The 14,100-nt window shown below is 37.4% G+C and overlaps 2 protein-coding genes and 1 pseudogene across 3 annotated transcripts; all 3 read right to left on the reverse strand.

Annotated features, from left to right (window-relative positions):
• Positions 1 to 196: 196 nt before the first annotated feature.
• Positions 197 to 4,502, reverse strand: LOC113670856 (substance-P receptor). Its single transcript, XM_027187046.2, has 2 exons — positions 4,112 to 4,502; positions 197 to 1,795 (listed from the first exon to the last, which is right to left on the reverse strand). Exon 2 carries the CDS (start codon positions 1,784 to 1,786, stop codon positions 641 to 643), a length of 1,146 nt encoding a protein of 381 aa, XP_027042847.2. The 5' UTR covers positions 1,787 to 1,795; positions 4,112 to 4,502; the 3' UTR covers positions 197 to 640.
• A 2,526-nt stretch (positions 4,503 to 7,028) lies between these two features.
• Positions 7,029 to 10,908, reverse strand: LOC113670931 (QRFP-like peptide receptor). 2 transcript variants are annotated; one of them, XM_027187145.2, is made up of 2 exons: positions 10,595 to 10,908; positions 7,029 to 8,512 (listed from the first exon to the last, which is right to left on the reverse strand). In XM_027187145.2, exon 2 carries the CDS (start codon positions 8,508 to 8,510, stop codon positions 7,320 to 7,322), a length of 1,191 nt encoding a protein of 396 aa, XP_027042946.2. In that variant the 5' UTR covers positions 8,511 to 8,512; positions 10,595 to 10,908; the 3' UTR covers positions 7,029 to 7,319. The 2 variants fall into 2 exon arrangements, with proteins under 2 accessions (XP_027042946.2, XP_089051467.1); XM_089195341.1 differs by lacking the exon at positions 10,595 to 10,908 and adding an exon at positions 9,819 to 9,837.
• A 1,955-nt stretch (positions 10,909 to 12,863) lies between these two features.
• On the reverse strand, positions 12,864 to 14,018 carry LOC113670809 (galanin receptor 2b-like; annotated as a pseudogene).
• Positions 14,019 to 14,100: the final 82 nt, after the last annotated feature.

A 14,100-nucleotide genomic window follows, 5' to 3' on the forward strand; every position in this document is an offset into this window, starting at 1 on the left:
AAAAAGATTAGATAAATTAGCGGCTAATTACGTAAATTTACAACAGTTTTCACGGATTAATGAAATTGAAATCAAAGGCCTCTGTACAGTTATGTGCTATACGGTTATTTTGTGTCAGATTTTTTGTAGGGGATTCATGTCTGACAAGCGAATGAAGATCAAATTTTTACATGAAATTTATCTCTCCAAAGAAGTATTTTTTTTTTTTGTAAATTATTTTTTTGTCATCGATGCAAATATGATTTTATTTCTAACTGGTGCTAAGGGAGCAGTTCGCGTATTCTGGTTAAAACCCAAAGCTGAGCCAATCGTCGGTCTGCGTTTTAAAAACTGCCTCATTCATACGATTTAAGGGATGTAAGTTGCTTTCCATTTGTGTAAAAGACGATGCGTAAATTTGTCACGTGCAGCATATTCAATTTATAATTCTCCATGGTTTTTTTTTCTACTTCGGGTAGTTCATTTAACAGTTTGAACGGATGTAACCTGTAATCAAGTGTCCTTTTTCTGGGGTGGGGTGGGAGGGAGGGGGAGGGGGGAGCGAATGGTCACCTGGTCAGCAGGTTAGAACCCAGTGTGTCAGGATGGTGATCGCGCATTTCCAAATATTTATCAGTTGGCTTTCTCACGTAAACTTAAATCAAGAAATGATAAACCCTTGCTTAAATTCGCTGTTGGTTTGGTGCAGAGTTTGTCTCATAGGTGTTAACTCTAGCTCCCTAAAGGTCCGCAAGGATGGATAGCTGATGAGTGTAATTCTGCTAGAGTACATGCGCAGTTTATTCGACTTGCAAGGAATGCAGCAGCGCTTGAGGACTTTTTTCATGCCCTTCTGGTATTCACTGTTAAATATGATGTAGATAAACGGGTTAATAGAGCTGTTTGCGTCACCAAAAAAAAGCCCTAAGAAAGCTACGTATTCTGGGGGATAACATTTGCCGTTATTTTCAGGAACAAATTGAATCATAAGGTAAATATAATTGGGGAGCCAACAAAGTGTAAAAATAAAAACCACTGCCATACAAATCTTCAGTATTTTCCTTCTTGTCTCAAGCTCAAGCAGTTGGTTTGGCGCTGTGACGTTTCCTGGGACTGTTCTCACCCAAAGTTTAAATGCAATAACCGAGTACAGAATGGCTATCATCAGAAGAGGTGCGACATACAGTAAACTGAATAGAGCCAGAGTGTAATGTCTCGGCGATGACGCATTGTCGAAAAATGGCTCCCAATTCTCAATACAAGAAAAGGCACCTTGCCCTTCGTGAAGTCTCATAGTGTAAAGCATCGGTGACGCAATAGCGAGGGACGATCCCCAAATGAGCAGCAGAATGATAACCACTTTGGTTTTGCTTGCCGCACGACGCAGTGGAAACATCACTGCGAGAAATCTGTTGATGGCGATGGCAGTTAAAGTGAGAACGGTACAAGCTTGCGCTGTTCCTTGGATAAACACGACAAACTTGCACATGAACTCTCCAAAAACACCGCTAAACCATTCAAATGGCTTATTTGTTATTAACAAACCGTAATGCCAAATCTGTACCGCCATGTCAAACACTGTTGTCAACAGGTCAGCGACTGCCATGTTGATGATGTAGTAATTCATGATCGTCTGTGTCCGGGGATAGTTAACGATGGCCCCGATGAGGATGCTGTTACCAAATATGGACATGATAAAAAGGATCGTATATGCCAACAGTTGACAAACGGGTAGGAGCGGAGACGAGTTGGAGATCACGCAGTGAGTGAGTAAATCGGTGGTATTCAAGGTAATGTTGTCATTCATTTTTTTTTTCTATGAAGTGAGAGTAAGTAAGTAAGTTGATCTATTCAGAATAACTCCAATAGATTTACAGATATCAATTCGGTTTTAACAATTTATTCACAACAATTGCAAGAGAACTTCAGTATAATCTTATCTATTGGGGTAACGGTAAGATTTATTACGTTTGGCAGAACTGTGACTAATCCCGGGGTTAGGTTATTTTGATCAACACTTTGAAACACTCGTGGAAGGGAAGGATAAAGTCTTCATATTTACTGAAAATTCAGCCTAAGTCTATCATCGCTACAAGTATATCACCTTCAACACTCCTACCCCTTTGAAAAGAAATTGAGAAAGATCGAGTTATATGTTTGAGCTTAAAGCTTCCAACTGCCAAGAAATAGAAATATTCCAAGAAAATGTCATGAGCGAATTTGAAGAAAATCGCCCTGATTTCGTACTAATTTCGATTTTTATCATTTGTTGGTCTATATGTATGACAATTAATCATATCTCTGTTCTTAAAGCCTTATTTAAAACAGTTTGTTTTAATTCACAAACCGGATGGTTTTCTGATCTGACATGTAGATTAAACATGACAGATTAAAAAAAACAAAATAAAAAATCCTGAGTCTGGTCAAAATCTAAGGACTGAAGCAACTTCTACTTGTAGGGATGACCTTGAGAAAAGTTTTTCTTCGATGTGAAGGGGGAAGGGGGAGGAAGGGTTCCCTTTGCAGGAATTTTCTTATAGCCTTTCCCTCCCCACTCTGATATAAATGTTTATAATTGTGCCCCAAAAAATGGTTTTTTGAGAGAGAAATTGCGAACTGCAACGACTTTTTCTGAGCAGAGCTGTGGTCTATAGCGGCGATTCAGGTTAAACAGCTGACTGATATTGTAAATTAAATAATTAAATTCTTAGATTTTTTGCAGAAGCAAGTAGGGCCTAAAATTTTTCGGGCAGATGATAGTTATGTGGCAAGTGGAAGAGTAGAAGCTAAGGAGCCATTCAGGAGTAATCTTACAGAAGAAGATGAACAAAATCTGGCCATCCATCAAACCTGTTGACGAAAGAGGTGACCGAAACAAAAGATGACTTCATGGTCGGCAAAAGTCGGGAGAAGTTTAACGAAATTGGATTTTTTTCTACTACATATCACTTGCTATTACCAATGTACAATTTTAATCAAAACAATTTTATCCTCCAGGAGACACTCCGATCAGCGTTTTTTTTTACGTGTACGTCTGTGTAAGCAGAAGGAGAAAGTATCTTTGTGTTTATGTTTACATTTCTGTATTGAGAGTAAAGCAGTGAGCTAGAATGATCGGGAGTAACTTGGAGATCAGTTTACTTTTACAGTGAATAGGTAACTGAAAACTTTAACAACACAGCTGAAAGACAGCCCAGTCAAATATAGGATCGACAGGAGTCCGGCAAACTTAATATCATTTTAGTTTTTTCTTCGATAAGTTACAAAATTTTTGCTTTACCAATGTATACTTTTATTCAGAACATTTTTACGTTCCACCTAGCTCAATAAGTTTTTCATAATATTTAAATTATTCACCTTCATGTTGCGAGTAAGCTAACAGAAACGCACTCGAAAACACACAGATCAGATGTCTTTGCTTAGACAGGGACGAATGAGTAGGTGACACACTACACAAAACATTTGAAAGACAATCCAGTTTGCCTTTGTGTAATAAAAACAACAATCAGGGTTTTTCAAGCCCTAACGACGTTCATCCTCTCGATATGTAGAGACAGATTTTCTTACTAATTAGGCTGAGATTAACGTAACACATAAGGAAATGGTTGGTTGCCTACAAGTCGAAGAGTTACCTGAAATTACAACAATTTTTATTGCCATTCAAATTTAACCCCACGAAAAGCTACACTTTTATTTGAATTCGGATGGTTGTCCTTTCATATCCTTCCGATGTTTTCTTTTATCCCTTGACCTATATCTCTGCTACACGAATATATTAAAAAATAACCTTTCAGCAAGCCTGATGTAAACTTAGATTTATGTCATATTTTCCCAAATATAAGACATGCACTTTTGTAAACCACTTTCCTGGCTCCTCAAAAACTTTTGCGCTAGAAGAAAAAAACTGCCTGCGTTAAGCTTTTTTGTAGAATTTAGCCCAGTGACATATTAAGACCCGAAAAGGAGAGAAGAGAGGAAACAACTGCCGATGGAAAGGAAAACTGTTTGTGATCAAAGAGAAACGAAGCAGACATTCTAATTTGAAATAAATGAGAAAATAAATCTTAAAAATTTAGGTTCTTTTTCGCGTTGTTTTTCAGATGGAACAACTTAAGATTACATCTTTCCTTACCTTTTCTTTGAGCTGGCGAAGCAATGAAAAGACTCAAGAGAACTTGTTACTATCAGTTTATCTCTTCCAGGAGCAAACCAATACAGTCCACAGATTGCAATCTGTATTGAAGTGTGAAAATGAAAACGATACAAACTGATAACGACGATTTCAGCTCATTTTCTTTGGGTTAACCTATCTGCCTCGGTTTATATCACGGTGAAATTTGTTGTTTCAGCCGTCGAAAGCTAGAGCAAAAAAATAAGCTCCAGCCTTGGCGAGCGTCTTTTGAGAAAAGCTTAAAACAAAATTTCTTGTTTGCTAAAAAGTGGCACTGCGTATATTCACTCGTACTGTATCGCTGAGTGGACACCTATTACACTGTAAAGATTGCCTAACCCCTTTTGAGATCAAAACTACAATCGCACTAGCAGCTGCATATATAACCAAGATAAGCTTAAAGAGGACTAAAAATATATATTTATATTTCTTCCGACAATCTCTTGACATTGAACCAAACCCGCCTGACAGAAGATAAATGTTCATTATTTGATTCCAAAGAATATGGAAAGAAGTTTTAATTATATATTTCTTTTTGCTTTTAATAACAATTAAACGAGCATCTGATGTATATTTTTCATTCTTCGTGTTCTTGAGCTTTGTTACTTTGTCAGATATGAGCGGCTTGAAAAAAATATGGCCTCGGTATTGATTTTCGCTTAAAAAGTAAATAACAATTAAGGAGATGTAGAATATACTACAAACTTTTATGTGATGCGAACTATGAATAAAAATCCCAGTATTTGTACATTGCAGCGCTGTAACAATGCACAAAATAAACCATTCGCAAGTTTTTCCTACACGCAAATGCCGCAAATGAAAATCACATCCGTTCAATAAGAACTGATTTATAGACTGAACTAATTGTATTTTTCGGCTTATCGTGGTCAATTTTGGCAAAATAAGTTACATTGCATAAAGATTGCCTTTTAGAGGTATTTGCTGAAATAAATAATCCAACAATGGATGTAAATTATTGTAAAGAAAATAACCTCGACTTTTTTTTAACGGCTTCCTAGAAACAAACCGTTTTTAGGATTGACAATTTATAATAAATCACAGCACCATTTAAAGCTTGCAGTCATCTTAAAACTACCAAGATTGAATATTAAAAAATGAGGCCTGATGAAGGTGCAGAAATTATCACTAAAATCATATTTATTCTATCATTTAGATTGGAAAAATTTCGTGGTTCTTTGCACTGCTCTGCTCTGGCACTCATTCTCGGAATATATAACTCGCTGTAAACTGTTTTTAAGAGCGACAGTTAGATTGGCCGTAATTTTCATTGAATTTATTAAGTTTCAGAGCAAAAATATATATAAAGCTAACCAGTGACAGATGTTTTGATAAGTAACCGGTTTTCTCCCTCTGAAAACTGAGTGACTTTAAGGAGATGAGCCGGATATAGAAATAAGTGTGCATGTATTACGAAACTACTTCAAGTTCTCAGAACAATTCAGGTATATTTTAGCACTGTTTATTTTCCCATGTGAAGACCATCAATGTACAAACTGAATTGGTGTTACAACGATGAAAAATCAAAGCCTTAATAAATGATGTCATCTTTGTATTTTTTTTGTCGTTCAAGTGTCGCGTGATTCTTAGAGGATGCGAGGCATTCGCGTGGGGCTTAATACAACGGAAATAATTTAGGTCAGAAACTCATAATTGCATTTCTTATGCTACTCATGATTAAGAGAAAGGAACTGGCGTTGCAGCTCGAACTAAGAACTTAAGTATTTATTTCCGTCTTACTGGTACTGCATGGCTCAATATTACAGATAATCAAGACCCACAGATAAAAGGAAAAAAAAACGGTTCTTAAATATTCCCTGGGAGACAGACCAAACAAACCAGAGGCCAGAAAAGCAATGCATGATGAGAATTTCATCAATCTTGCCTCTTCTGTTTCAAAATACGTTTGCAAAGCGATTCATGAGTCCTTACGTTTGTTTTCTCACGAATATTAGCCAAAAAATTATCACCTGCTTGCGATATTAAACGGCTAGCCCCTCCCTCTAAAGCGGCCCCACACCCCCCCCCCCCAATTGAGGGAATTGAGGCAGAGAGTAAAAAAAGGTGGACGAGGTCAATTGACATGCACTCCATATATGAAACCTTCGAATTGTGCAAATTCATTATCCACCCGCTGAATTAACAAAACTGTGCTCAAAAGTACTGAAGAGCCCTTCCTATAAAAACGACGATGAAAGTAGCTGCCAAAACTAAGATAATGGCGAATTGCTTGCAACTCAGCTTAATATGTTTCCAGAAAATGAAAAAAGGTCATCATGTCCTATACAGGGATTCCGCATACTGCTGACTCTGACTTTTCAACGTTCTTATGTGAAAAGCCGTTCATTTTTTCACAGCTGTAATGATCAAGTTTTAATCATCTGTTTACGATACACAAAAAAATCACGAAGACCAGGTCAGATGCTTAATGCTGGAAACGAACGGTAACAATACCTTTCCTCGACGATTTCGAGCTAGATCGCAAATTCAAATTACAAGGAAGATTGGGTTATCTCCTTCATCTCCTTTATCTCGCGGATCAGAGGCGTTCTTCGCTCTTGTTCTCGTGATGTCTCTTCGAAGCCCAAATCAGTCTGATTCTAGATCAGCTAGATCGCTAATTCAAATTACAAAGAAGATTTGCTATTTCGAGTTTTTTTTATATTTTGGGGACGCCATAACAGACACTTTTCTTAGGTATTTGTTGAGGGGATATTTGGTTATCAATAGTTAAAAGTACTAAAAACGCAAAGGAATTTTTTTCCTTACGTCTGAAAGCTGTTCTATCCATTTTAATAGTACCGATTAAATTTCAAAGTCCTATTACTTTTAGAGACTACCTTTTTTATCAAACAACAAATAACATTTTTGTCTTTTTATTTTTTCGACATTGAATTGAAATTTAATTTCTCGTTGCGACCGTAGAGTGGTAACAGGACCGCCTCGGAGAATCCATTAGCGATGACATTAAGGTCGGAGAGGCTCTATAGCACAGATAAATAGATTAAAAATTGTATTGTTATCGTGAAGGTCACAAGATTCAACCCAGTTGATATTCCTTTTTCAATAAGGTTGAATGCCCGGAACAGTTCCCCTTCTGCAAAGCAAATAAATGATTAATTTGTTCATTCTCATGGAAAGAACTGGTCTCTTATTGTGAGCACGTAAATTGCACTTGTGAATGGCGTAAGGAATTGAATGGAGACATCCTTAGCGGTGACTGGGTTATCTCCTTCATCTCCTTTATCTCGCGGATCAGAAGCGTTCTTCGTTCTTGTCCTCGTGATGTCTCTTCGAAGCCCAAATCAGTCTGTCTCACGGTGTTCTGATTTGTTGCTATAATTGGTACGCGACTTCCATGCATTGTGGGAAAGCATGCCCCTTTAGCACCCCTCAGAGAAGCACGACACTCTTTGTTGAAGATGGCATAAATACATGGATTTATAGCGGAATTGGCATGACCAAGGAAAAGACCCAAGAATGAAACGTACTCAGGTGGGCAGCCGTGAATGATGGAGAGCAAAGCCAAATAAGTGTAATATGGAAGCCAACAGAGTCCAAAGACGATCACAATTGTGATGAGCATTCTGAGAACGCGTTTCTTTGTGACAAGCTCTACGGACTGATTTGGGGCAGTGATGTTTCCTGGAACTTGCCTCTTCCAAACCTTTCGAACAACAGCTGTGTACAGCATAGTGACAGCAACGAGGGGTATCGCGTACAGTATAGTTAGCAGAAAGATGGTGTAGTTCCTGTGAGACTTCTTACTGTCAAATGCAGGCGTCCAATCCTCGATACAGTGGAGCGTGCCATCTGGTTTCTCGATGACTCTCATGGCGTACAACATTGGCGAGGCGGTGACCGTGGAGACCAACCAAATAATAACTATGGTTAAGGTGGACAGAGACTTTGTGGTACCCATTTTGAGTGGGAAAAACACAGCAAAGTACCGATTTACGGCCATGGCGACAAGTGTTAGGACTGAGCAAGCTATGGAGAGACCCTGAACAAAAACAACAGTCTTACAAAGAATGACACCGCCAGCTCCATCCAACCAGAAAACTTGCTGTCCAGTGGAATATTTGATATGGATCCAGATTTCTATCGTCATGTTAAAAAAAGACGTCAGTAAATCAGCCATTGCCATAGACACAATAAACTGATTGATAGCGACCGATCGTAAGCGGCAGTCTCTTAGTATGAGCACCACCACGAGAAAGTTTCCTACGGTTGACAGAATGAAAATACACAGGTATGCGACTGCTTTAGCGATCTCGGCAGCTTCTCCTTTAGTGAGATCTGAACCAGGGTCAGGGCAGGAACTGGTGTTGTTGGACGCCATAGCTTTAAATAGAAAAAATATATAAATGAAATAATAACATTACTTTAAACAGCATAATCATAGAGCTTCATCACCTCGTGAGTTAACAAACGTGATCTCTTCCATGACCTCAGTATAAAGGTTCAGCAACTAACTTGTGCCTTTGTAGATGTATCAATTTTATGAAAATTAATCACTTATTATATTTTGGGAATGAAAGCGTTGAGGCTGAAATTAAGGCCCCATGTATCACTCCTAGCAAGGCAAGAATAAATTGGCTCCCTTGCCTCACAGATACCCACTGGCTTGCTTAGTTTTCGATTTCATATCCAAGTTGAAACCTGGAAAGTGTTTGTATTGCAGTTTTAATGTGGTTTACCCTTCTGATGTCTATTAGGTCAAAGTTGATCATTTTTTCCATACAACTGTGTACAATGGAATCGTGAACAACTTCCAGTGACGATGAATCTTTCGGAAGTTTCAAAAAGTCATTATACGAACCATTTTCAAATTGATTTATTTAACCTAAAATCATAGTATTTAAATTTCAGACAGTCAAACACCTTCGTCGTGTTTGATTAATGATCGAAAAATTCATATGGACCTTTTTTAATGGGGTTGAATAATTTAGTTTTTAGTTAAAATAAGTGCATAGTTCTGTACTATCCAAAAGATAGTTATTCTTGCAATTTTGATTTGGAACGATAAACTCGTCTCGCAGACATAATCTGACATATGTAAACTCTTTCAACATTATCTTCCTCTCTAATTTTCGTCTTCTTTACCACGAGATTAAAGAACAAGGAAATATGTGTCAAAATGTCTTTTCAATGAAAGAAAAAGGAAAAGCGTAAACGTTTGCTTTGATTACTTTGACTTAAAGACAAGTACGTTGTCTGCATAACACAGATCATTAACATAAATGATACACAAGTAGAAAATATTGAGAATAGCTTTTCGTTAGAGAATATTTGCAGTTTTATGAATTAGACACGAGAAAAGGAATTTTTTTTTGCGACGAGATAGGCCATTTTGGAAGGTAGGGAACTGTTGAAATATGAGTTGGCTCACTACAAACAAAATAAATTCGTGACAAACCAAGGCGAAATAAAAGTTGGCACTGAGTGCGTGAGCGCACCACATAAATTAAAAATGAAGAAAAATATATTTAACGAAAAATAAAAGGAATTGAGATGTAAAAGATGAACAAACAAATCATAACAAAACAAACCAAAAAAAAACTGATAGATCACCTTAACAGTACTGCTTTCGCTATTGTTCTTAGGGGAAAAATTTAGCAGCACTACTAAATAGCTTCAACAATCTTACCTAAATGTTTTCATAGCTGAAGCCAGCAGAATGTTAAAAGCATTATATAGACTTGCTATCAGTGATAAGCGGAACAAGAACAACAAAGGTTCGCTTGAACTGATGTCATGGATAGATTTTTCATCACTGTTTTCTCTATGCATATTCAAACAGGAATTGTATTTCAAAGGCTATCTTCAGGATCTGACCTCAAACAAATTAATTTCAGCATGAACAACTTCCTCTCAATTTTCTCCCTCATAGCAATACTTGTGTCGAGCTCAATTTTAATGCTCGAAGAAAGTTAGCTTGAAATAAATTTTATATTGCCGGCCTCCTTCTTTTCATTTTGTTTGATTTTGCTTCACCATTCTGTTGAATCGGGACTAGTTCATATCAGTAGCCGATATCGAAACGTGATCGAGGCAATGCACGGAAGGGTTAAACTGATCCACATCACGTTGAACCATTTCAAAAGCGTATCTTCATCTTAAAATAAATGGAAACTAAGTGAAATAAGCCCTGTCCACAGTTATTTTTTAAAACTGATAACTTGAATTGGAGAACTGTTCCTGAGGAGAGAGTTTCAGATGTACTGTGGAAACTCCGTCAGTTCATCTCCGTTTGAAACCTACGCCCTAGAACCATTTTATCTTTAGAGCGGCTGATCTCGTAGAAAGCTCAGTATGAAGTGACACGTTTATTGCTTTTCATTCACCGCGTTCCAACTGAGGCGGCTATGGGAATAAATCCTTTATAAATCCTTCAATGGAAACTAATTATGCTATCCTCCTTACCTTCATAGAAGAAAAAAGAGTGGAACAAAGAGCTTTATCGTTCTGTTCGAAGTAGCAGATTACAAGGATGATGTTCCGCTCCGTCGCCTTTCTGTTTTGACAATTTTAGCATAACTTGTCAGGCTCCTTTTGACATTTAAGTAGAGATCAGCCTACGTTTCGGCGCCGTGACGTCTAATTTTGCTTCTATCCAGAGTTAAAGAAATGATGTAAAGTAAATCAATATAAGTTTGTTATCAGGGTTACATTAATCAAATCCTCGTGAGTTGGAGATTAAAATAGTAATTCGCGCCGTGTTTTCCATTATCACGAACGGCACTAATGCAAACAAACGTTCCAATCTTGCAGTGAGAAGCGATTCCTATTGGACAGGCGACAGAACTATATTTGCTCTTACAGTAAACGGTACAGCTGGAAACGGAAGGGTTAGCTTAAAAGGTAAAAATTTTACAATCAGGACTTAAAACCCACATGGCTCATTTCACGGTGTCAATAGGGAATTGTTAATCTTGCTTCCTTCTTTTTTTATTTTGAAAAAAGGAGACATGCTTGGATGACAACAAAAATTAAATACACTATTCACCAAGTTCATAAACGTCACTGTAATCTGCGCTTTACATATGTAATGAAAACACTGTTTTCTTTCGTGTACCGCCAATGACTTCTCTTTTGAAAATGTGTTATCCTTGGTTACCGATCAGAAATGAGTTTATTTAGATATACAAAGCAGAAACGTCATAGCTCTTGATGCAGGTGAAGAGGGGGTGAAAAAAAAAGGCAAAATTGTGAGGTCAAAGGAAGAGATGGAAAGATAAATATCTGCCTCGCAGTTCTTTCCGCTGTATTTAAATGTGTCACGTATTTCTGACGGAAAAATTGGAAAAAGAACCGACAACAATTACGGGCTCTTCAGAGCCGGAACAGTTTGGCAAGTTTAATAATACCATTGCACTTATATGCCTCTCGTCAAAAGATAATGACGCAATGGGGAAAATCAAACTAGATCAACATCTGTCGCAGAGACGTTTCCTTCTTAGGGTTCCCAGTCCAAAACAGTGCACAGCCATTCCTATTCTTCATAAAAGCTTGAAATTTACAAATCCGACGGGAACATCAATAGAGAAATTTCCTTAATAATATAAACTTTAATAAAATAATTTAATAAAATAAATAAAATTAATCAATGTTATCGAGGATTTTGAGGACATTATATAGAACAATTTTCGGTAAATTTCGAACAACGGCATTTTTATTCCTATCTTCGACGCAACAGTCGCTGATTTTCAACTAAAAGTCAGCGCTATTGGGCAGGGGTTAAAAGCCGAACTCTTCCTGAGCGGCCAAACCGAACGAAATCAACACCGCTGATCATGAGCACGCTTGTTGATTTAGAGGTCGATTTTGAGAAGCCGCTCCACAAACCTTCCCTCAAACGTTTCTAGATTTGTAACGTTTTAGAAAAAATATGTCATCACAATTTATGCATTGACTTCAAGGACAAAGTACTTGGATGAGCTTATTAAAGCTCCGTGTTTGACATGTTATGTGGAGTTGAAAAAAACTTCAAGAGGGGGTGAGTTTGCTCCAGGACATCTCTGCTCTAAGGATATGCAGCCAAATACATGCTTGCTTTATCTTGTTTTAACGAGAATAAGGATGTGGGGATACTATAGCGTGCGTGCTGGGTCAGATCAATTTTTCAGATTCCCTGATCGAAAACTAGATGAAGTGATACCTGATATCCCGGAAATATTAGTGTTCAATCAACAATCTTTTTTCTATATCACGGTCTCCATGAATTTCTCGATTAGAGGAAGATGCGGGATCAGACCTTCTGCTAATTACACGTAACAAATGTAACCTTGTGAAATTAGCGGATGATCTTGACTCGCATTTTTTTAAGAAAAAAACTTCCTTATTTTCCTAGTCCTAAGATTAAAGAAAGCTTCAACGATACGATATTAAAATTCAAGATTACCCTAAATTCGCATTCATCAAGTTTGAAGTTATAGTCTGGTGCAGAACCACAAATTGACTTTGGAGATATCATCTCTGCAAACAAACATTATTCCTTTGGAAATTTGTTTTCACTGAAGCTAACTCCATTAGGCTAATGAATGATTAACAACATAAGACTTTTGCTGATACCAAAAACACTGAACGAATGAAAAGTTGATGCTCAAAGGCTCACTTTCAAAAAATGTAACAGCATATTTCAAGCAAAACCATTTTGAGAAAAAAATTCGGGTTAAACTTTGTACTTCTCATTCAAAATGTTTTCTCTTTCAATGATTTTTATCGTTATTACCTGTTGAGCTGCCTCAGAAAATATATCGATGCGACAAGATAATATCACTATTACATCATATACATGGATGGAAAGATTTTATCAAATTACTTTTTCGAGACTGAAAGCCATGCCTCGATTGTCTGAATTAATAGCTCTACCTTTTAATGTTATCATGGAATCAAACTAATCTAACATTGTGTGTTAACCAATCATAACTGGCCCTAAGCCCAACACACACGACTTGCCTATTCCGACATTTCCTTGACCTCAGTCAAAGAAGTCAACCCTCTTAATTATCTTCAGCCCACGATAACGATGTGTTACCGAATGGCGATTCTCTGTTAAATCCAAGCTGGGGCGTGCTTCGTATACCAGGGAGATCATCAGAAAGGAAAATCAGGCAACACTTCCCGATATTCTTGAAGCCATTTATGATTTCACGACAAATGCGATGTAGATTAATGGATTTATTGCACAGTTGACAATAGACAAAAAAAGGACAAGGAAGTGCAGAGTTGAATTCAAACAAAACGAACTACTGTAAAGTTCAATCATAGTGTAAACTTTGATTGGAAGCCAGTATAATGAGAATATGAGAACAGCTATAATGAGCATCTTAGGGAAGTTCTCTTTTGCTTTAAAATCTACCTGTTGATTGGCTGTCGTCGCGTTGCCTTGGCATTTTTTTTGCATCCATATTCTGTAAATAATGGCGGTGTAAAGAATAATGATTTCCAACAGGGGCAGAGCAGAAAACATGATGAAATTCGGCTGTTGTGTAGATTGTGTTATACTACGTTGGGATGGTTGGTTCCCATATTTCCACATGTACACAGTTACACCGTAATCAGCGAGATCATGGACGTAAAGAAAGATGCACCCTGGTTATGTTGGGAGAAGTTATGAGGCGATTATTAGCTGGAATGCTTTATGAGAAACAATTGGTCCACGCAGATGGAAAAATACAGCGATGAATCGATCAGCAACGATCAACGCAATCGTTAAGATAGCAGCATTGTTGGTCCAAGCTTCAAAGAATCGTTGGATCTTGCAAAGAATCTTACCAGGCCAACCTGTATAACGCAAGAAGCAGGCGAAGTGAATTTGCGACACATTTTGATAACGCGTCTTCATTTCTGAAACTTGGCTAAGAGTAAACATGAATTTAGCAAATCAAGGAAATAAACTATGTTAAATAGATTTACCTCGGATAACC

Source organism: Pocillopora damicornis, chromosome 2 (assembly GCF_964200805.1).
Source record: "Pocillopora damicornis chromosome 2, jaPocDami1.2, whole genome shotgun sequence".
NCBI classification, from domain to species: Eukaryota; Metazoa; Cnidaria; class Anthozoa; order Scleractinia; family Pocilloporidae; genus Pocillopora; species Pocillopora damicornis.